Below are 23,612 nucleotides of genomic sequence, written 5' to 3' on the forward strand. Positions count from 1 at the left end.
TGCCGTAATTTGTTTATTCCCGTCTTTATAAGGAATTAGCGTTGGCAAGAGCAGGCTGGGTCACACTTAAGTCAGCTGGTGTCTTAGTGAAAACATCCGGACAAACTGAATTTTGCCTGGATAAGCAGGGCTATAAATGCAGTGCAGGTCCCAACAGTTGGTGGTGCGACTTGGTCAAGAGCCTTCACACAAAAATCCGCTGAAAGACCCCTGTACTCACCCCCTATTGTCTTGGCCTCCTCCTCTGCCCTCTCTGTGAAAATAGAGGCAACCCAGGATTTAAAGGTCAAGTCCACACAAAAGCTGACAGTTCCCAAAGCCTGAGGTGTTTTTAATTGACATTTCTGTCTTTGTCCCCTGACCATAAAGATGGAAGAGAAAGAGGCTTTTTCCCCAATATACTAAATTACTACTAAATGAGACCTGTGAAAAATAGGGCTCTGGGGTGTAACCAGGTTCCCCCAGCTTGAGGGAATCCCCTTGTTAGGCAGGTTTGGGGGGCAGTGCTGAAGGGCTGTGAAGTGCTTACTCCACCATAGAAAGGAGGGGGGAGAGGCTAAGGCACAAATCCCCACACAGAAGCGGCCTCTCTCCATAGAAAGAGATAAACCAGTTAGGGCATTGTTTATGAAGTTTCACTTTATTCCCTTCTGACAACCATTTAGACAATAACTATGGGGAAACGTCCCTCCACGAATGAGCAACAATAGTGGAGATCAGCAGCTTTTCTCAACAGCTAATACTTTGATAAAAAAAAGAGTGAAAATCTTCCTTCCTGAAAGCATTAAAGGCTGCTCCGTGAAAGACACCTGCAAACAAGAGCAGAAAGCAGCACAAACAAAAGTGCTTTGTCCAAAGGATGCTACCTTTGTCCACTCTAACAATCACATCCCACTTTCAGCTACAGCAAAAGACTAATGCGCACATATCCAGTCTGATTTTGACATGGCCTGGTCTAGATTTTATTTCTTTTACATCAAGACACAGTTAGAAAAAAGAGGAAAGCAGGAGAAATTCAAGTAAAAGTGCACAGCTGAAACCCATCTGTGTTTTATGTCAGGACGTGGTCTACTCTCACTGTTGTTGGTTGGACCTATTGGCCCTCTACAAAAGTTATTATTTTACTTTAACCATTATTCACCTTATTATCAAAATGAGGGGAACTATAGCAGACAAAAAGCTTTTGTGCGTTTATTCTTTTGTGCTTTCAGCATTTAAGATGGCTTTTGTCTACTGTGAGATGGGTATCTGCCACAAACATCATTCAGGCATTGTGGAGGGGGGATTCATTTTCAGCGCGCCTTTGTTCTATTCTTTGGCCCAAACCAAGGAGCCACGCCTGCTCCTCTACCTCGAATTGTGCAGCGAACATTCCCTTCTTTGTGGCGCTAGGTGCATGAGCTGGCTCATCTCCGCAGGGTTTCGTGGGAGATGGCTGTCATGGTGGCAGGGTGGCATTTGGTAACCTAACCTGGGCTTGCATCAGGGTGGCCCTTGGCTAGCAGGTCAATAAGACCTGTTAAGCATTAAGCGAATTGGGCTAAGAGGCGAAAGTCCAGGTGTACTCCTGTAAACACTTCATGTCAGACTTTTTCTCTTTGCCACTCGACACAATATCCTCACTTCACCCTCTCCTGACATTTCCACTATTTTCCCTTCCACATCTGACCCATCATGTGGCTTTATTTCCTCTTTGGTCCCTTTCTCTCTTCCAATCACTTCCTTATTCTCCTTACACATTCTCTGAAGATGCCACTTCTGTTGTGCCACGCTGAGGGAGCCACACCCTCAGCCTATGTGCACACTTTTATTAAATCTGTGCAGGCGCTGGGCTGCGCTGGCGGGTAATCCTACAGTAATTGTTTCCAGATTAGGGGACCCGGACCACAAAGCAGGTTTAGCCAGGCATGAAATGGCCTCCCCATGCTGCTGCGCCAGCAACCAAACCTGCCGAGGTGAGACTCACCTGGATAAAGTCCACAAACGTCCATGGAAGCAGAGAGTCCAGGTAACCGATGTCCTTCGAAAACCTGTTGAGGATTCTTCCTGAGAAAAAGCACAACACAAAAGAACAGATTAAAAAAATATCTCTATAATAGAAACAGCATTTTTCTTATATTGCCAATATTGTTATGCCATTTGTACAACAATAATAGTGCACTTAAGCGAGCTGAAAAAATAAGCAATTCCTTGAATATTTATCATATTAAGTTTTTTACTGTTACAGGTTCAGATATGACATTCGGAGCAACAAATCTAAACCAAATGCAGATCTGCTTTATCCATTAACTACTCTGCATTCATAAAAACAATATTTTGTTAGTTTCAATTCCGTTCGTGTCTTTAGACTATTAAGCAACTGTTATCAGAGTCCCCTTAATAGAACAGAGGTTACATACAGTGTGATATCAAATGGAAAACACAGGCCTATCTAGATTAAACAATGAATCATTATTTATCTAGTGATTCATAAAGACTGTCCTACTCTTGGCTGAATACACGAGGGAACCTTTTGTTAGGGAACAAAAGGCCAACAGAAGCTGCGTACCTGCCTTTATGTTCTGACTGGCAGTGTCAGTGACGTTAATTGAGTTGCCTCCAATCTGCTCGGTCGTTCATTATTTTGGCTAGTGCTCTGCAGGTGCTGTGGCAGCCCCTTATTGTTACTCCTTTAGTAACTTTGCTCCACTATTCTGATCCCACAGCACATAAGATTACACTCCAGCTGCTTTCACACACTGTGTACTGCAGGGTCACTGATAGCCAATCCCCAAAGCACACTTCCTTAAAGGCAGGCAAGACAGAAAGGCTTTTACTATCTCTGTCCCTGAAGGAAGACCCCTGGTTCTCAGAGGCAGACAACAGGTACCAGAGCAGCGGCAGCACTGCCACAGCTTGAACTCTTCTAAGGTCAAAAGACACAAACAATCTGCAGTGTGCCTAAAATACGGCCATGATGTTTGTTAATGTATTTAGGAGAGCAGCTGTATTCCACTATGACAAATGGCTATGCACACAGTAATATCTGTCTGACGACAATGTAAATAAAGCAGTACTCACAAAATGCAGGGTGCAACCCCTGATAGAGTTAAACAAACCAATACAGGCATGCAGATGAGTTTATCTAGGCTCACAGAATACACCATGGAATAGGGTGTGACTTGGTAAAAGAAAAGAGAAAGGAAACACTGAGCAACATGGTGGCAGAATGTGGTGGCATGGCACTCTGGAGGCGTGGTGGAGCCATGGCACGGCTGACCTAAAACTTGCCTCCGAGCCTCTTAGTCAGTCCTACGGAGGTGGGCCCTGTAATCACCTCTCTCCACGGCCGTAAGCAGCTTACAGCTTTATCCAAAATGCCGCTCCTGCCTAAAAACATGCATGCAGACGAGGCCGGGCTCCCCATAACAGCCATTGCAAAAACCCAGCCAGAGCATTATTCCCCGCAACAACCCAGCAATGCTCCAAATCAGCACTGATTCAAAGTCAAGTGGCGTAAGCATGTTGTACACTTGGAGGCAGACTAATCTTATTCACAGTGTGAGTGCCCCTTTAGCATACAGACATCCCGAGGGGAGGGTTCAAGCAAGGGGGTAGAGCGCTTACTATACCAATGCAGAATTTTGCTGCTTTAGTCTGGAAATAAGGGGGGAGTACTTGTCAAACTGTGTTTGTGAAAGCTCCAATAATATTTTACGTAATTTTACTGTCTAAGCCATAGATGACCCAAATTCATGCATATCTGACAAACAATGCCAATAAGAAAAGGATAGGTTTCTCTGGGTTACATCATACAATGGTTAGAGGGTGCTAGAGCAGAGAACATCAGTCAGCTATCAGCTGTTTGACAAGCGGCTCAGTTAACACAGAGTTTCAGAGGGGATGAAGTAAAGAGCCTTCTCCATCCTGCACAGACTATAGAGGGGATACATTACAGTGATGCAGTTACACAAAGACATTCACTGCATGGAAATGCCTATGAGGTAAGATCGGTGTGGGACAATGGCTTCAATCACTCTGGGTGGTTGTCAACAATATCACCTATTGTGTGCAGAGGGGTATAGACGTTTCAGGATATCAGCAGCATTAGTATCAAACAATTTCTCATGCTTTAAGACTCCAGGGGTGATTTGCACCACTTTTCAGGCTCAGGAAATATCAAACCCTCCCAACTAAGGTGGCCTCTTAGGTGGAGATATTAGGTGAGAAGGGCCCCCAATCACACTTAAAGAAGTGGAACAGTGGGGTCCGGCTAGAGCGGGGCGTGTGGCAAATCGCTGTTCCCTGTAAACATCAAGATAAGGAGACGACTCAGAGCCGCTCCATGTGTGGGCCCCAGTGCAGTTGGAGGGGCCCTTCAGTGAGACAAGTGTGATAATGAAGAAATACTAGGGAGGGGGCTGCCAAGGCTGGAGGTGGCACGGCTCACCTGCACTTCCATGAAGGGCCCGGAGGCCTGGGGCAGCCTCCCACCGCCGGCGCCTTGCTGCCAATACTAATACATTCTAAATCCATTCTCTTCGCTCACACCGCCAGGCTCCTGCAATCTCCTCTCCTTCCCTTTCATGCAATTAAATAGTGGAAGTGCAGAGCGAGGGGGAGCCCTATCAGCCATACTGCACACACACACACGGCTCCATCTCCACATTCAATTTACACACTTCGATATCATCATCCTCTCTGCAGTACTTCCTTCACTTCACTCCTAACACTCTTGCATCCCAGACCTGAAATACAGACATTAAAAACATTGCCTCTGTGGACACAATTAGAATCTCACATCAGTGACTACAGAAGATCTAATGTTCACTGCGTCAACAGCAACACCCAGCTCTGAGATGGCCCACTATGCTGATGGGAGACAGGGCTGTGGATGTGTGTCTGTGCATGTGTTGACTGAAACTCCACTCCTCGACTGTGCTGATGAGCTGAAGCCCTGGCCTGCAGTCTCTGAGGGGATTAGCCCACTCAATGACACTAAATTACAGGGATCAACATCAGCTCAACACATCCACCGCTGTCTGTGCTGCTCTAAATGGATCACATTTGGATGAACAGCTGCAATAAGACTGTACACATTACTCAAACGGGGCAGCATGAATATTTAAAGCCATTTAAAATAATAAAACGGAGGAAAAAGCTGCTTGTGGTTTCTGTCATCTCTAAAATTATCAAAGAGTACTGTCACAACGCGAAAAAGAGTTTTAATCACTGAAAGCACCAACTTGGAAATCAACTATGTCTGTGCAGCACAAAAGATAACACAGTCACAGATTTAAATGGCGCAGTGGTATTCAGTGGCAGATACAGAAGAGCCACAATACCTCTCCGTCAATCATAATTCACCACAGCTGTACTCCATTGTTATAAACCACATTCACAGAATAACAAATAAGACCTTTGTGCAGCGACGCTTGAAATGGTAACCTTTAACTCTGAGGACGGCTATCAAACACCGGGCCTGTTCAGCAGCAGCAGCAGCAGCAGCAGCAGCAGCAGCGCACCTATCACTTACACATGTAAACAGCTGTCAAATCCTTAACAACACATGTGCACACAGTTACAAATCACTCACACTTACGACAAGACAGTAGTGAATGTAAACGCTGTGATGGAAGTGGCAGGGTGTTTTTTTTTTAAAGAACAAAAGTGTTTAGACAGAAAGAAAACATTAGGAAGGGAAGAAGAGGAGCTGACAACAGCTGCTTTTGTCATGATGCTTTTTTACTTGAGGTAATAAATTAATTAACAATACATAACAAAAGAAGGGGGGGGGGTAAAATATAAGTACGTTGAATTTATTTACACAGTGCAAATAAAAATACTGATATATATTTTCTTAATTTATTGCTGACTGAATGGAGGAAAAAGGAAACGCAGACTCCGGGATAGTTGTGTGTGTGTGTGTGTGTGTGTGTGTGTGTGTGTGTGTGTGTGTGTGTGTGTGTGTGTGTGTGTGTGTGTGTGTGTGTGTGTGTGTGTGTGTGTGTGTGTGTAAATCCAGTCAAACATAGTGTTGTTTGCCAGACTAGCAACCGAGCTGTAATGACTGGACTGGTCACACAATGGTTACTGATAGCAGCACAACAGCGATCAGATAGCAGTGTCTGTTAAGCCTCTCCTTTGCTGCGCTATTAAACAGATTATTACATTATTCAAAGTGTTTGTTCTCCTCCTGTGCATAGATTACCGAGCAAGGCACACCCAGATAAGCTGCCAGGTAGTCCAATGCATAACACAACGGCGGCAGTAAAAACAAAAGTCAAAGATTAAGACACGCGGTGTTTGCTCCAAACACAGCTTTGCAAAGAAAAGCTTTGTCGCTACACCCACTTCTAATGCTAGCAGAAACCACAAGCTCCTGAACACCCTCAAATCATATTTAGACTTGTGTTACCAGCTTATTATGACTCATTATACAGATACAAGTTCCCCTTCTTGTTGAGAATTCCCACCCAAGCTGATTGTGTTGTACACGCATGTCACTATGAGGAGATTAGGCAGAGTAATTATCTACTGACGGGTGAACAATGCTCCAGAAAAATTAAAGTTATCAAAGTGGGCCACTTGACAGTTGACTTTGGATATGAATGACAGATTGTAGTGACATTACTTCACCTAATTAAAACAGGTCTTTAATTAATGCACTAATATTATGGAGATAAATTATGGAGAAGAGGGGAAAAAAAGCTAATTTAAGCAAATCCACTCACATTCATTGACGCCTATTTAAAAAAAATAAAGAAAAAAGAACTGCTTCCCTCCCTGAGTAAAGTCAGACACGTTTGGAGTGTTTGCTCACTTTTAAAATGACGTCCATCTGCCAGCTTTAGTGACCCAGCAGCTCCAGCCTACAAAGCTAATGAAATAATCAACATTTCTGATACAGCGCACAAAGCAAATATGTCTCTATTTACACTTCTTTATAATCCACACGCAACACCGTCCAAGATCTACTGCAAACACCATATATTCAATCTGATTGTTTGCTGTTTTTGTTCAGGCTCACAATGAAATAGATAGCAGTTTCTTTGCTGGTTCTAAGTACATTATGGCTAAAAAATGAAGTCATATCACCACCGTTTTGACACAATTAACATCTTGCTTGCACAGTCTTTACCTGCCAGCAGTGACTTTTACAATCATTTCATTTTAAACTTCTTTATTATTATTATACATCTTAGATAAATATTTATGAGTTGTTTATATTGTTTATTCACATTAAATAAAACATGACTGTTTAAAAACCTAACATGGGAAAAACATCTTAATTAAGCAGATTAAAATATTAATTAAAAATAAAAAACAAAACATGAATGTATAAATGATTACATCATAAGAAACCTGATAGCCATGACAAATTATAGAGGATAAAGAAAAGTATTTGAATGTTTTTAAGTGGATGAAAACATGACAAAGTAAGGAGCAGTCTGCTCTCTAGTGGCCAGATGTTCCAGCAACGACTGGATGCAGGTCCTTCTGGATATAAACATCTCATATCACTGACCATGCTATAAAAAAGGCTATGTCATTAAAATGTGAACGCGAAAGGCTGGTGAGCCACTTACCAATTGGGTTGATGTCAAAAAAACGTATTGGCGTCCGGAGGATGGCGTTAAACATGTTGTTGTGAAGGGTCTGGGCCGAGCTCACCAGGACATTGAAGAAGATCAGACTGCGTACGAAGCCAAACACAACTGAAGTGGCTGTTAAACCTGACAAAAATACAAAAACTAACATCAGCACAGCATAGTCTTATCCTTGTGCTTGTTCTGTGATTAGCTATGCATTTCAAGTGACATTGTTGAGCATACTGTACGCACAAAAACACATTTTTTTCCTCTTCATTTGTGTTTTTTTTTTTTTCATTTGCTTGAATGCTGATTTACCACTGTGAGCACAAAGCCTGAGCGAGTGAAGAGGCTGAGAGTCACAAGGAGGCAATCGGAGCAATCCAACGGCAGAGAACAAGAAAGGCACTGCTATCTCGCTGTACAGCTGAGGCCCATGTACACATACACTGGGCCTTGAAGGCCTTGGGCTACAGCCAAAGAACTGTGGATCTGTTCATTGAATGGCTGCGGTATTCAGAGATTCAGGAGTACACAAAAAGCAATATGCGCTCAGTGAGCTTCACCTGCGTAAACACCTAGGTACAGGTCAAGGTCCAGCTGCCGAGGGAAGCTGCCATTGAGGTGCTCGGTCACACTGATGTGCTTCTGTTCAGAGGCCCTGTCGAGTCAAGTCACAAAAGAAACAAAAATCCACAAGGACAAATAAACACAACAAAGGAATAAAGCTGCAACGTGAAGGCACTACACAACACACATTCCTCCCATCTCGAAGCACAAGGTCAGTTTCAACAAGTGACAGATAAAGTCAAGAAAGACAGTTTTGTTCACTTATGTTCTATTAAACCATTTTCAGTCCAGGTAAATGCGCCCAGTTCACTTATGAATCCCATTATTTGATTTTTTTTTAATTACTTAATGTATTTATTTTTGCAAAAAAACAAATCCTCACCAGCACGCAAGCCACCAGTCCTGCAGAACAAATGTAAGCTAAAAAAACAAAACAAAACATAGATGTTTTTAGGTCAAACATTAAGCAAACAACAAAACTGCTAATGTCACTACAAATAATCTTATGTTAAAAATTAATAATCCTTTGTATTTTTGCAATAATGATAGAAAGTAAAAAGTAAACTCACATGTGCAAGGGCATTCAATAAAATGAGGACCAAGAGGACCAGGAAGTTAGCACCTGCCATGAAATATTTCACATACATATGCAGGCCGACGTTGCCTTCAAAGCGGCTTTCCTCCTTTGTTGGTTGCACTACCTAGAAATAGACACTAGTGTCAATTCCAGTCATCTAGCAACACTTCAAAGCAGGCTGTAGTGAACGGTAAGCAGGAAAAGTTAGCTTCTCCTGCACTCTAGTGGCTTAAAGGATGCACAGCAGGCAGGCACATGAGGAGTTTTATACATGCCTGGTTAAAAACCTTTTTCCAATTAAAATCTAGTGCTTTACATACACCTACCATTGCAAGTGGCTCTGTTCCCTCAATCAAAGAGTAACGAGAGGAAGAAAGGGAAGACATAGATGAGTTGTCAGAGAGTGCGTGGGGGAGGCCGGAGACGGGGCCTGAGAGAGGAGTGGTGTTCTGCCTCTGCTCGTCCTGGTCCTTATCCTCCTTGAGCAGAGAGGTGAAATCTAGTCCAGAGCCCTGCAACTCACTGTAGGTCCCTCGGGCCACCATCTGGCCCTGACAGAGAGAAAAGAAATGCAGTTAATAACGGCATAGCTGATTTATATTGTCATAAAGATTCTATAGGCAACATAAAATGTAGGCTCAAGAAAATGTACTACTGCTAATATTACCAATAACAAACTCGTAGACAAAGAAATTAACAGTTTTGGCTTTTTTTTTTTTTTTTTTTTTGGCATTTTAACTTATTTTTAACTTATTTTCCTCAAAGTCAAAAAATGTATTGCAAAAGGGCAACAGTGTTGCAAAAAACCAAACTATTACGAAACACTCCTGTTAAAGTAGAAAAGTACATTGTGCCTTTTGCCTAGCTTTAATGCTAGTTTAATGCTAATCAATATAATATTACATTGAACATGGCCATGTATACTAATTAGATGGCAGGAATTCATAAATTTCATCTTTAAATGGAGATATTAAGTACAAAAAAAGGAGCAGAAGTTCATTTTTTTAGGTTGATTTTATTTTTTCTTTGTTTTAAAACATAATAATTTGGGGTATAGAACTGTTGAAGTGTTAGCGAGCTTTTAAATACAATACATCATACAAAATAACAAACTTTTAGCAGTGGCCAAAATCTATGTCTAATAATATAAACTGTGATTAAAACTCCTTGAACGGCGGATGTACTGGTTATCATATTATTAGTTCAGTTCATCCCTTTTCAGATTATGAAACGTTTTTCCAATCGAACTCAGAGATTTTTGCCACTGACTCTGTTGCACATGTTCTCCTGGAAGTTCCTTTGCTAAATATATAGAGGAGAGTTATTAAATCAAGTGTGTAAACTGATTGGCTAAAATTTGCAACACACAATTTACACCTAATCGCGCTGATATTTAACACCAAAAAAGCCTGTCATACTTTTTGTGCTTGATACTGACATGAACTTATTCCCCCTGTGGTTAGAAAACAGCCCAACTTTTATAAATCACCCAAAAAACTAAACACAAATGCAATTTTTCCCTGTTTACTGGCCCTGGCCCTAAATGCACTGACACCCTGCCATGTGACTGGATGATTAGACGTTTGCATTCATGAGAAGTTACATAAGTGTACCTAATAAAGTTGCTGATATTTTGTATTTTAAATCAAAACTCAAGCTCACACCTCCTTTAAGACGACGATCTGATCGGCAGCCTTCAGATACTGTAGCTGATGAGTAACCAGGATACGAGGCTTCTTCCTCAGAAGTCCACAAATACACCTGCAGAGAAGAAATAACATGAAAAACTGCCAACTTCTTTTCACAAACAACAGTAAGATGCTGGCAACAGGACTTACTCCTCAAAGAGGTGCCGGCCCACCTCAGCATCCACAGCACTGAGAGGGTCATCAAGCAAATAGATATCTGCATCCTGGTACACTGCTCTAAAAAGACGCACACACAGACTTTATCTCTGTCACTGTTACCAAATAAGCCGGCATTTTTCTGTATTGTTGTCCAGCACACCTTGCTAAGCTGACCCTTGCCTTCTGTCCTCCGCTGAGATTGGCCCCTCTGTCCCCGACAATCGCCAGGTCACCACCTGGCAGCAGGTCCATGTCCTGATCAGGGTACAAAAGCAACTTTTCCCAACATTCCCATTTGCACCAGAGTACTGAAAGCCAAAATAGCTCTAACTTTGCTACAAGACTGTATTATTGACAAGCATGCTTCAAGGTGATTCTCACTCTCTTTAGGGCACAGGCTCTCAGTACTCTATCATACTTCTTGAGGTTGAGCTCCTTGCCAAAAAGGATGTTGCTTCGAATTGTACCAGGTAAAATCCAGGGTTGCTGAGAAGTGTATGTAAGCTCTCCTTTGACTTTGATGACACCACTTTCCTGGCTCAGTTCTCCCAGTATGGCACTGAGGAGCGAGGACTGAAATGCACAAACAAAAAATTAGGTTTAAACTGCAATATTTACATTTTGGGAAATACCTTTAAAATCGCTTTCTTGCTCAGAGAACTCAGCATGGAACTGGAGTCGAGAGGCCTAGCAAACCTACAAAAACTGTTTCCCAATTAGGGAGGACATTTTAGTATGTATGTATTAAACAAGCATCATATACTAATAAGGAAACTTAAGAGGCAGGGTTTCTGCTGTGAAATTGGTGGTAAACACAACAGATTTTCAGTAAGAAGTATTTAGAGTTACCTAACTCATGTCAGGCTCATGGTCATGTGTGTGCTTCACTAAATCTGAGACTTGACAACAGACCTGACCTTTCCAGCTCCAACAGGTCCAATTACTGCCAGGAGCTGCTCTGATCTCACTGCGAAAGACACGTTCTGCAAGGTTGGAGTTTCAAGAGTCTGTAAGAAAAAGTAAGCCAGTTTGAACATCGGTGTGTGTAGTAAATACACAACAATTAATTTAATTCTTGGTTCACCTACTATGCATAGCTCAAAACCACAAATTTGTCTCACAAGCATCGCAGCTGGTGTAGCATAGTGTATAATACTAGCTATGCTTCGAGGGCTCAAAAGATTGCATGCGATACATATTTAGGATGAGAGGGAAAGACGCATTTCCCAAAATGTTTCCTACCTTATTCCAGTAGCATATTAAGTCCTGAATTTTCACCATGCAGTCCTTCTTCTCTGCCACAGGAAGGCCAAGATGCTGAGGAGCAACTTCATCCAGCAGAAGAAATTGCTTACAAGAATAGTAGATTATTTGTTTTAGTTTTTATACAAAGTAATCAGAACACACTACTGGAAAATATATAGCCTCTAACTGTAATATACTTACTTTAATCCTTTCTATGCTGATGAGAGACTCAGAGACCTTCTCTATGGCACAGGGGAAAAAGAGCGTGATGGTGAGTCGCACTGCCCCGTAGAGGGAAACTGCCATGAACACTCTGCTGGCAGACAACTTGTTCCCTGTTAGTACATAAACGCAGATGGTGACAAAGATGATGACCTTGCTGGCTGCAAAGAAAGACGCCATGTTCAGGCCACGCAGGTAAGAGCTTTTCATGATCTTAGAGATTTCCATTCTGTGGAAAACAAAATAGGATGGCAGTGTTTGGCACAGTTTTTATTTTATTGCACTTTACAGTAATCTTCCTTCTAACTCACTCTAATATTCATATTAAAAAATAACTTTACAATATCACACTTGAACCTCTACAGGTAGACATTTGGAGGCTGAATATGTATATTGTTAGATCAACTGTACCTTCTGACCTCATCCACCAGCGCACCAAAAGGCTTCTCCCACCCGTACATCTTTATAACTCGGATCCCAGAAATGACTTCACTCATTGTGCGAATTCTCTCATCTGTTAAGACTGCTGTTTCAGCCCTAAGAGAAAAACTGAAACTATGGAATCAATGCAACACAACACGTGGAGGAAAAACAGCACATGTATGGCATGTTTAATGAATCTGGCAAAAGACTTCAAACCTCAGTCTTGAGAACAAACGTCCAAACATGGTCTGTACTGGCATCATAAAGAAGAAGACAGCCATTCCCGCGAGACACGACGGGCCGATCGCATACAACAACAATATTATCACAGACACTGCTTGCAGGGGACCAATCCACAGAAAGTGCAAGTATAATGTGACCTGTAAGAAAAGCATAAGCAGAAATATTGCAAAGGCAAAGAGAGTAAGGTCATCTATAATGCAAGTCAAAAGAAAAACATTAACTCAAAGATACAAGATAATAAATCCCTGCAGAAAAACCTACGTAAGGCTATAACTTCGTGTTTCTCTTTTAACACCAACACTCAAATAAATACAATGGACAAAATAATAGAAACACCTGTCAGTATATTACAGTATAGTTCAGCAGCACCACACAGCAGAGACTTCAAAATAATCAAAATAAATAAATCAATCAATATATGTATAAAACAGTTCCAAGCAAAATTTAGCAATATAGCTTTCAGGAAGGTAGCATTTAAACTGGAAGCTGAGTGCAGATATTTTCATTCACCTCGTCAAACTTGTTGACATCATTGGATAAGAGGTTCACAATCTGTCCTGTAGTTGTTTTGGCCAGTGCTGAGCTGTTAAGACACAGAGCCTTTGCGGAACAAAGGTGTAAGTTCAATTTACCACGGCAGAATTCAGAGGATGGCATTTATTTGCAGGCATATCATAATGACTCGCCTTTCGATAGATCATATGGCACACGGCCACGCGAATCTTCATCCCAGCTCGTTGAACGTGGTAGAAATAGAGATGGTGAAGGACAGTCAGACTGATGGTTGAGAGTGAGATGCCTGCAGCATAGATGTACGCCTCAGAGACCGCAGGTGAGTTAGCTGGGTCGTAGCTCTCAAAGTACTCGATCAGCTTTCCAAGTAGCACTGGCTGAATGACTTTGATGACTTCCTGATAGCAAAGGGAATGTAAAACAGAAATGTCAGTGTATTTTACATTTTAAAGCTTCTCACTTCTTGCTGTGCACTTTCATTGTTACTGTGATATACCTCTATAAAGATGTACGATCCAATGAGCAAGTATGATTTCCAATAGCACTCAATGAGGGCCTTGGTAAGTTTAGGCGACCGTAAATCGTTTGCGGCCTGTTGAATTTCTTGATTCCAGTACCTTTGAAATGTGTCGGAAAATAGAAAGAAAACCAATTAATACTCCTGATAGGAAGATTTTCAAAGCCAGTAATAAAGCAATACACTGCTGGTGATTCCCCAGGAAAGAAGCAAAATCAATTTCTACTTAGTGTATTTTAAGAGAAGAGTGAAGGATTATAATTGTTAATTTATATTGCTCATACTAACTAACCAGGTATGGATCACTATTATCGCTATTATCACTACTGCTGATACATAATATTAACAATAAATACAATGCTACACAATGTGAACAGTATGTGGCATACACACTGCATAGCTGTCTGGATTTTACACGCTCACATCCTGTCATATCAACCTGAGACATAAACAAAGGTAAAAAGCAGGAGCAGGTTCGTGAATCCAGCTGCGGCTTTATCCACCATCAACCTCGGCCCTCTCAAAATGTATTTAACATTGCACAAAAAACTGTTCAGTTATTCTTATCCTCTCCAAACAATTCCAACAGAGTTCAACAATTCACTATTTCACAACCAATGTGAATGTAGCCTTGGTGACCTGCCAATAAGGTTCTTATGACCTCCTTACCTTGTCTGGCCCACTTCCCTGCTCATGTTTACTTTAATTTCCCGCCTTTTATGTAAAGCGCTTTGGGGTCCTTAGGGACTAGTAAAGCGCTATACAAATACAGGCCATTTACCATTTACCATTTAATTTCAAATTTTGTCAAGAAGCTAGACAAAAACCATCTGGTCATTCTTACTCTGTTCTTCTATTAGAGTGGTTACTGTAACACCCCTTATTGTTACATACTAAGACTTTGCTCTCAATGCTTAATTCCAGGCCAGTCATCAGGCCCTCCTTGACATCAATGCCACATCGGCGTTTGTAGTAAAGAGAAGAATTCACCACTCAACTTTCTGCTAGTACTCTAAAATGCCATATGCACCAGACAAAGGTGCACTCTTTTCCAATAGCAGAATACCCAGCTGCGTAAAAGCCAACCAGAGATTCATGAAGGTCCCTGCCACTTCCTGGCACCTCTTTAATTGGACATCACCGATTTATGGGAGGGACTGCCCCCTGTGAGAGTGTTTGGCATTAAGGTTGACATTGTGCTTGGAGGTGAGCCCACCTATATATAGATAGCACTACTTCTCCATCTCCCACATGAGACCAAGCTCCTTACCCATGCTGCTCTTTAGCCAAATACTTGATTGTAAAAATCACTGTCTTCAGAAAAGCCTTGACATTATTAGATGTTTGTAAGATGCTAATGAAGGGATGAAACATCATTCTTCTAAAATACATGCTAAAGAGAAAGTTTCACATTTTAAAATAAGTTTAATTGAGTTGAGATCTGTTGACTCTGAATGGTTTTTATACTCATCAAATTATTCACTGATCCTTTGAGCACTATGGATACTCATTGTGGAAAAGACCATTCCCATCAGGATTGCCTAAGACGGTCACTTAGATTAACTTTGCACTAATTTACCCTTCCCTCTGCAGGTAAGTAAACCAAGCCAGGAAAATCCCAGATCCCCTGAATGCAAGGTAAAACGTTTAGGTCAGTGCATTTGTTTTGGGCAACAGCAGACATACCCTCTGTCAAGAATATTTAACCATATCCCTTTATTCCTCATCTCTGCAGACCAGTGCTTATGGATTCTGCACCGCTTAACTCTCAGATTTACAGATTGATTTCTGCACTGCAACTTTATAAAACACTGTTTGCAGACTGTTTTTCAAACACAGTCTGATCCTGTATTGACATTCTCGGTCTTCTGAGGAACACCTGCTCATGTATCACACTAACGCTTAAACATCTGCGGTGTACAAAAGAGTGCTGTCAACCATAACTTTTATGCCCTCAGAACTACCATCTAAATATAGATGGGCCCATCTCCAGGGCACACTTTTGATGCCAAACTTCGTCAAAGGGGGCAGCCTCTCCACACACACAGGGGTTTTAGCAGTGGAGAAGGGAGTCATTTCAATCCAACTGGTACTTCCCAGGAGTGTGCAGCTCTAGCTTCAATATATAGTAGTTCAGAGTACTGGAAGTGAACAAGGTCCTGAATGCCAAATGCTGACATTTGCGCAGAAAAAAAATTGTAGTGAGTGTTACCATAAGCTGGATGTTTCTACAGTTTTAAGCTGACATTTTCACTGCCATTTCCACAATCACTGATGCTGGCAGCAAGAAAGGCCCAAAGGTGGTTTGTGTCTGTCCTCTTCAAAAGCTCTGAAATGGAAGTGAACACCAGCAGGGAAGTGGGTCAGTCAAGGTAAAGAGGTCACAAGGGCCTAGTTGACACTGGCAGGCCACAAAAGCTGGAACGGCAGTGTTTGTAAAACCCACTCCATGAAGAGTTGCTCAGAGAGGACAAGCATGATAGAACGGCCTTTTGTGCTATCTAATAAAATGTCACAGGATACAGTACCGGAGAATAAAGCAAAAATGATGGCAAATGTGAATGTGAGTTCTGTTCATGACCCTGGTTCTGTGCTGTAATACTCGACCTGATATGAAGGCGGGAGTTGCTGAAAAGTCGGAACCGTTGTCTGAATCAGTGTTTGAATTTATTAGCACGTGAGACTGTTCAGTTAGTACTTTGTATAGCTTGACTTTCAGTGGAATCACTGTTAAAAAAGGGTGCCTTTATTACAATGAGGGAAAACTGGTAGACTGATTCTATAAGAAGCACCAAACAAAAACCTTGAGTACAATCAGACATAATAAATTTAAACCACCTCTGTAGTTCCTCTCCAAGTCGATCAGATGCATCCTCCGGGAGAACTTTGTACATGTCATCCTCTTGCAGCTTCCTTCTGTATCCAATTCTGAACAAGGGATTTAGCCAACTAAAGGAAAAGTAAACAGAAGCAACTTTTTTAGGCATAATTTTGTTTTATTTTGTTTACATTTTAAAGTCATAAGTAAATACAGTACTTTTTTTTTAATCACACCACATTTATGCTTTTTAATACACACATATTGTCCTAGTTTAAATAGCTGCATGTATATAGTACATATAATGTAAATAAAATGGGTTAATTAAAAAACTGATGCTAATTCTCCATTATTACACATTACTTGTCATTGCATCACTGATATTTCAACTTTACGGCACTTTACTCTAGAACAACTCTTATTTTCAACACCACGTAACAAACTTCACTCGGTAACCGTGTGGTTTATTCAAGGGATGGACCTTGAATAACCATGGACAGGCCTCATTGGGTGGTCACAAACTGTCAGACAGGAGAGCTCTTCACTCGGTTAATGTCACAGAAAGCTGTCAGCGTGAGGCCGGTTTTCTTACCAGAAGAAAATCTTGGAGAGAAGATTAGCTGAAGCCGAAGGATTATCTTTCGCCTCCTTCCGCGGAGGTTCCATGACCCAAACAGAAAAAGCAACCTGGAGACAGTCTCTGCCTGCTGTGTGGCAGAGGGGTTGTCGATAAACAATGAGAAGTGGAAACACTGACTGAGCAGCTGAGCAGCTGGGGTAGACTCCGACTACTGTCAATACTACACCTACCGACGTCCAGCACGGGATTATCCCAGGTGGCTGTCAGCCGGTTTGGCTGTGATGAGCGCGGACGATGCGTGGCCCGCCCACTGTATGCAGATTGGCTGATACAAGAGTCCATTACAAGGCTCCCTCTGCTTCATATGAGAAACATTTTTCTTTGCTGTCTGTTACAGATCCCAAGAGGGGATGGTGTCATGTTGTACCTTGTAGTAAATAGTATAATGTATCGCTCAGTAGTTCAGAGATCATGCACCCATTGTACATGATGACTCTTCTTTATGAATCTACAGTGCATTCAATTAAATGGTCAATAACGGAAAACACTGGGAGGAATAACTAAGTAGTACACGTTTATTTGAGTATTGTACGTCAACTTTAATACATTTTTTTAAGTAATCGAGTACACAAAACATACTTACAGTTATTCAACAGCTGAAGCAACTTTTTAGATTCACAATTCTGTTGTGAACCTCTGTTCTGTTTTCACATAATAGGTTGGAATAATATATCTTTCAATCGTTTCTAAGATAAGTTTTCTAAAATGCACATTACACATTTTTGACATGTGACAAGCTACAAAATACAGAATCTAAGAAGTGACCAGTGTCCAATTCAGAAGTCTCATGGTCACTGTGGCTTAAGATGTTAACTTATCAGAAGGTCGGTGGCTTGAATGCTCCTTGAGTGTTCTTTGGCATCTAAATAATGTCCTCTGGCAGGGTAGTGAACCATGAGTTGTTTCTGATGCATCCATCAGAGTGTGGGAATGTTAGGTTCAAAGCACTTAGGCACAGAAAAAGGTGCCTATGCAGATGAAGCTACAAAGCACTTGTAGCTACAAAGCACTTTGAGTATTCAAATTAACTAGAAAAGTGCTCTAATAGGTGCCAGTCCATTCGAGTTTTTATCTAAACTATTTATCAAATTATCTCAATTCAGTACAAGAGCAAAAATTAAGCAGGGAAAGTGCCAGGCCTTTGTGTTTTTTTCCAGCCCCTCTCATTTATCTGGTAATCATTTGGAAACGACCGGCCTCAACTAGACTAAAATTTCTAACTGCATATAAAGTAAGCAAAACCTGCTCCAACTTTAGCAGCTGAAACATGCAGTAAACATAGATTATTTTTTTAATTTTATATTTTTTAAGAGCATTTGTTGATAATATGCATTTTAATTATAGTAGGTATCATACTTCTATCAGATAGTTTCAGTAGTCATTTACACTGCTCATGCAATGAAGGTGGGACTTGTAACAGCTGATAAAAGGGCAACACTGGGCACAGTTTAGGGCTGACTGTTGTTATTATTGGCTCATCTCATTTCCAGAGGGAAGCTTTAATCTGACTCTTATGTCAACATGACTTGGCAGGAGTGGCTTTATGCCTGAACTTTTAGTCAATAGGTTGATTTAGTATTGGAATGAACACATATCAGTTTTTTTCTTCTTTTTTCTGTTTTAGATAAGTCTGACAGATTTCTCTTGAGTGAAACCAGGAGACATGACAAACAACATATATGTTAAAATGAGCTTGCAAATCATTAGACATTCAGTTGCTAAACAGAAGCAGATGAACAAGAACTGGACTTTGTCACTTTGACTTTCATTTTGTTAGGATTACTGATTACTCTTTTATTATTTTTTATGTTAATGTGTCACTTGACAGTATTTTTAGATGAAAACCTGGACAAACTAAGTGAGATTTTCTCAGAGTCCCTTTCAAAATGTAATGCTTAACTGCCCACTTCCTTTACTCTTTGCGTCCACCCCTCAGCTCTGGATGTGCAGGCAAGATGTTTTGTCTGTTAATCATCTCAGTGAAACACATGTCCACGGTGTAATTTGCTAGCCTGAAAGGATTTTTATTTCTTCTTTCTTCAGGCTACTAAAAGACTGCTAACATACCTTAACCCAACAAATGTCAGGCTTGCAGATTTTGGCATTCCTCTGTGGTGTGGCTGGGTTAGGAGCCACTATCGGTGCCACAGTGTCCAATGAATGGAGGGCCACCAGCCGGGCTTCCTCAGTCATCACAGCAACGTGGGTGCTCCAGGGTCTGTGGAACAACTGTGCTGGAAATGCCATTGGATCTCTGCACTGCAGACCACATCATACTATCTTACAGCTAGAAGGTTAGATCAGAAATCTTATATTTCCCAAACAGCCAGAACATCTATGTTTATGGTTAAATAACACATGCATTATGTTGATAATCTTTTTGAGCTATAAATTTATGGTAAGGTACACAGCAAATTCAAAAGTGTTAAATTTTTTGGTGTTAATAGTCTCCTTGCAAAAGTAGAGTTAATTTTACTCTAAGCAGAGTCACATTCTTTTAATGTAACTCTGAGGTGTAAAATGATAGTAGTTAAAATCGAGTGTTAAAAATGAGTGTTTCTCTGTCAAATCTGGAGGTGTTACAATGGAAACATTAACTCTTGACCTCTTAACTCTGAACTCCTAGAGGGGCTATGACACCAACAGAGTAAATTCACAGACTCCGCCCCCAGCACTTCAGTCGAAGCTGAAGTGAAGCCGTTTCAGAACATTTTGCACTACATATTCGAGTTGTTTGCCATGCTTGGTAAGTCATTTTTTCAAATATTGTTTCAATTATTATTATGAGCTTTTACTTCTGTGGCTCTTTGGAGTTGAGACAAAGCTGTGTGGAAGGCATTAGCCATGTTGCTCGCTGATAGCATAATATTCTGTTTTAGCTAGCTGAAAGGTATTGTTTGCGGGCAAATACCACAGCCTTGAAAAAAGCTTGCATGTGAATTTTCAGTCAAATCTTTGGTCAAATACACCTAAAACAATGTCTAGAGTGTGAAATGTTGGTATAATGGTGCTACTTGAAGCCTGAAAACGATCGCCCATAAAAAAAAAACAAAAAAAACGAGCAAACAGCAGTAGCAGGCGTCCTGACTGGATTCTACGTTAGCATAGATCCCTCCAGAGTTTTGTGCACACGGTTTAGGTAAAAATTAAAAAGGTTGAGGTTTTACATTTAGTTCAGTATTACCTGTTGTCTGTGTCCTTGTCTTTTGGGAAAATACTTTACACAAGTAATGGCTCAAAGAGGATTCCTTTTTTTTTTTTTTTTTACTGTGCTGCAATTGTTTACTGGATTATTTGTGCCATTAATTAGTGTCAACTAATTTTTATTCGATCTCCACACAGGATATGCTTGTGAAGATGGAATATGGGGGAGAGCAGAAGTGCGTTGAAGTTCCACAAAGGGATGAATGAAGGACATGCATATTGTATTGAAGAAATAAGTGATGAGAATGCTGTTATTTGCATTTACCATGTCAGACCTTTTGATAAACAAAATACTAATGAAAGTGAAAACATGTATACTGTTACATCTTTCAGAAAATGTTTTGAAATTGTGGTGCACAGTTCAGAATAAATGTTTTTCAAAAACCATTGCATCTTTTTAGTAAATGTTTATTTCCAAAAGAAATTTCTAGAAGTTCAGAACAGTAAAATTCCCGCTTTTTAGAATGAATTAGAAGATAACTCTTACGTAGTTAAACTAAAATACTCTTTGAGAGTTAATATATAAACTCTTAACACCAAGTGTTAAATTATCAACTCCAGACAGATTTGGTGTTTAACACTAAATCAGAGTTAACGTACCAACTCTCCAAAAAGAGTTAAATTAACACTCTCTGGTGTGGACCCATATAGACACTTTAATAGTGTTGAAATCAAATCCGACAGTGTTAATTTGGACATGCTGGATTTGCTGTGTACAGTGTGGATACTGTGGAATTGCTTCTTTAAATAGTCTTGATGTGTGGTGACTAAGTGAAACAAATGTGTCACTTTTTGTCTATTGGCAAATCTATCAGCAAAGTCCTCAAAATTCTTTAAAAGGTGAAATTCAAAAATGTATTTGAATTTTTTTTTAATGGAATTTTGTAAGATATGCACTTTTTATTATTTTCTTTTTCATGGAAGCATGCATTCAGTATCTGTCACAGTAGATTATGTAACACAGTCTCTGAACTCTATCTTTTGTTATTTCTGTTGCTAACATTTTTTTAGCCACAAGTACAGTTGATTGATTTCCATTAAAATGGGCCCTTAATACAAAGCAATCAAACAGTTAATTCAATTGACAATTTGCATTTCAGAGACCGATTGTGGCAAATGTGTAAATGTGTAACCTCTTTGTAGGAAATGTCAAACTGGGTGTCTCTGGGGTCCAGGTACAGGGGAAATAACCCAAGACATGTAAGCACTAACAGGCGAGAAAGACAGAAAACGACAGCATAGGTCTAAAATAAGCATAAAATACTAAAATAACTAAAATGCTTTACTTTCTCACAATGGAAAGAAACAAAAAAAAATTCAAAGAAAATGCATTTAAGTTATGTCTATAACATACCAAAATTAATTATGTTTAATCCTTTTTTTTTGTTTGTTTGTTTGCCACATATTATCAGTATTACCAGTTTCATATTTATTTTTCCACATTCTACAAAATATCGACAAAAATAATCCCAGAAAGGATGGGTGGGAAAAAAACTCAAGGTCCCTCCATATGAAGGTGGGAGATACTAGTGTACAGCCACCAGGTGGAGCTGTAATTCACATACTGAATTCAGTTGGCCTTTGTCAAAGACACCCTGATCGCCCTTTTGTTCATCTCCTATAAACACATTTCTGTTGACTCAAGGGACATTCGTCTGAGGTAAGACATCAGAGAGAATGCCATGTTGTTAATAAGTTATCTAAATGCGGCTATTTTAAGTGCATGAGGAAGTGGTGGTAACTGTTGCCTATACTGTTCGTGACTTCCCAGTGCAAGGTGAAAAATATAAGGTATCTTTTAAAATGTTTGTTTGTATTTGTTCAATGAATTAAATTTTATTTATACAGCTCCAAATCACAACAACAGTCACCTCCCCACATAGCAGACAGGTCTGGCCTGGATCTGGTGTCAAGTCGGCACTGCGGGCTGACTTCTGGCATGGTAAGTGGTATGTCATCCAGATATGGGCCAGGCCTGGCGCAGATGGCACTGTTTATGTGATGGCATGCCACATCTGGCCCGCTTATGGTTTGGTTTATGTGGCCTAGGCTCATAGAAAACAGGTCTTCCCCAGATCTGGCATCAAGCTGGCACTTCTGACTGGCTGGTATCATGGAAGGGTGTATGTCCACCAGATGTGGGCCAGTTCTGGCAATGATGGCACTATTTATATTCCTATTTTCCTATTTTAGTTCGAAGACCCAAATGCCATGTTGCAATACTATACTGCTGTGGTAACCAACATTTCAAATGCAGGTTTGACAGGTTTGTGAGTGTACACTTTATCCAAAACCTAGTGAGAGTTTGCTCGCGTTTACCACTGGGTGGCTGTAGCTCAGGCGGTACAGCAGGTCACATACTAATCAGAAGGTTAGTGGTTTGATCCCTGGATCCTCCAGTCTCCATGTCAAGAGTGGGAATGTGCATGGAAGTAGTTAAGAAGTGCTCAGTTTAGAGAAAGTGTGTGATTGGGTGAATGAGCATGTTGTATAGAGCACTTTGAGTAATCTGAGAGAGTAGGAAAGTGCTATATAAGAATCAGTCCATTCATTGAGTTTTGTCATGTTACTTTTGCACTGTTGTGTTCTGGCACATGTTGTTATTACTTGGCTTGATTAAGGTACACATTAGGCTGACATCTGGGGCCAGAGCTGAAACTGTTCTGGGCCAGCACAGGGCCAGCAGTGTGTCTGCAACTGGCCTTGTGCTGGCCCATGTTTGGGCCACCTCTGGTAAACCAGATCTGGGCCACCAAAGGGACGTTATTCTTTGCGGTATGTGGGCCACGTGTAAGCACATTGTGTGGGCCAGATCCGGGCCATACCAATTTTGCTATGTGGGTCAAGGTTCTTTATATTGTAAGGTAGACCCTGAAATAATACATACAGAGAAAAACCCAACAATCATATCATCCGCTATGAGCAAGCACTTGGGCAACAGTGGGAAGGAAAAACTCCCTTTTAACAAGAAGAAACCTCCAGCAGAACCAGGCTCAGGGAGGGGTGGCCATCTGCCGTGACTAGCTGGGGTGAAGAGAGGAAGACAGGACAAAAGACATGCTGTGGAAGAGAGCCAGAGATCAATAATAACTAATACACCTGCCCTGCCCGACTCTGCGCAAACAATCCTGCTCTAAATATGTAAAAAAAAAATTACTATGTCGTCAATATTTTTACTTATTAATAAAACTATTTAAATAGTGCCCCTCGTGTCTACTGCAG

At 40.8% G+C, this 23,612-nt stretch overlaps 1 protein-coding gene and 1 long non-coding RNA gene across 5 annotated transcripts in view; one reads left to right on the top strand and one right to left on the bottom strand.

Moving 5' to 3' along the window:
• LOC113007538 (ATP-binding cassette sub-family C member 4-like) overlaps positions 1-17,389 on the bottom strand; it is a 39,058-nt gene extending 21,669 nt beyond the window's left edge. For all 4 annotated transcript variants that reach the window (XM_080290551.1, XM_080290550.1, XM_080290549.1 and 1 more), the window contains exons 1-20: positions 17,139-17,389; positions 16,567-16,677; positions 13,708-13,828; positions 13,385-13,609; positions 13,209-13,298; positions 12,672-12,835; positions 12,444-12,569; positions 12,012-12,261; positions 11,808-11,915; positions 11,483-11,572; positions 10,947-11,138; positions 10,726-10,820; positions 10,557-10,643; positions 10,383-10,479; positions 9,041-9,269; positions 8,711-8,838; positions 8,524-8,561; positions 8,138-8,232; positions 7,569-7,715; positions 1,967-2,046 (exon numbers count right to left, since the gene is read on the bottom strand). In XM_080290551.1, coding sequence (XP_080146677.1) covers positions 1,967-2,046; positions 7,569-7,715; positions 8,138-8,232; positions 8,524-8,561; positions 8,711-8,838; positions 9,041-9,269; positions 10,383-10,479; positions 10,557-10,643; positions 10,726-10,820; positions 10,947-11,138; positions 11,483-11,572; positions 11,808-11,915; positions 12,012-12,261; positions 12,444-12,569; positions 12,672-12,835; positions 13,209-13,298; positions 13,385-13,609; positions 13,708-13,828; positions 16,567-16,677; positions 17,139-17,212 — 2,547 coding nt within the window. In that variant the 5' untranslated portion in view covers positions 17,213-17,389. The remainder of the gene's footprint in view (positions 1-1,966; positions 2,047-7,568; positions 7,716-8,137; positions 8,233-8,523; positions 8,562-8,710; positions 8,839-9,040; positions 9,270-10,382; positions 10,480-10,556; positions 10,644-10,725; positions 10,821-10,946; positions 11,139-11,482; positions 11,573-11,807; positions 11,916-12,011; positions 12,262-12,443; positions 12,570-12,671; positions 12,836-13,208; positions 13,299-13,384; positions 13,610-13,707; positions 13,829-16,566; positions 16,678-17,138) is intronic.
• A 2,423-nt stretch (positions 17,390-19,812) lies between these two features.
• On the top strand, positions 19,813-20,777 carry LOC145421139 (uncharacterized). Its single transcript, XR_013902445.1, has 2 exons — positions 19,813-19,932; positions 20,529-20,777. It is a non-coding gene; the product is annotated as an uncharacterized LOC145421139 (long non-coding RNA).
• The last annotated feature ends 2,835 nt before the right edge of the window (positions 20,778-23,612 follow it).

Source organism: Astatotilapia calliptera, chromosome 16, assembly GCF_964374335.1.
Source record: "Astatotilapia calliptera chromosome 16, fAstCal68.1, whole genome shotgun sequence".
NCBI classification, from domain to species: Eukaryota; Metazoa; Chordata; class Actinopteri; order Cichliformes; family Cichlidae; genus Astatotilapia; species Astatotilapia calliptera.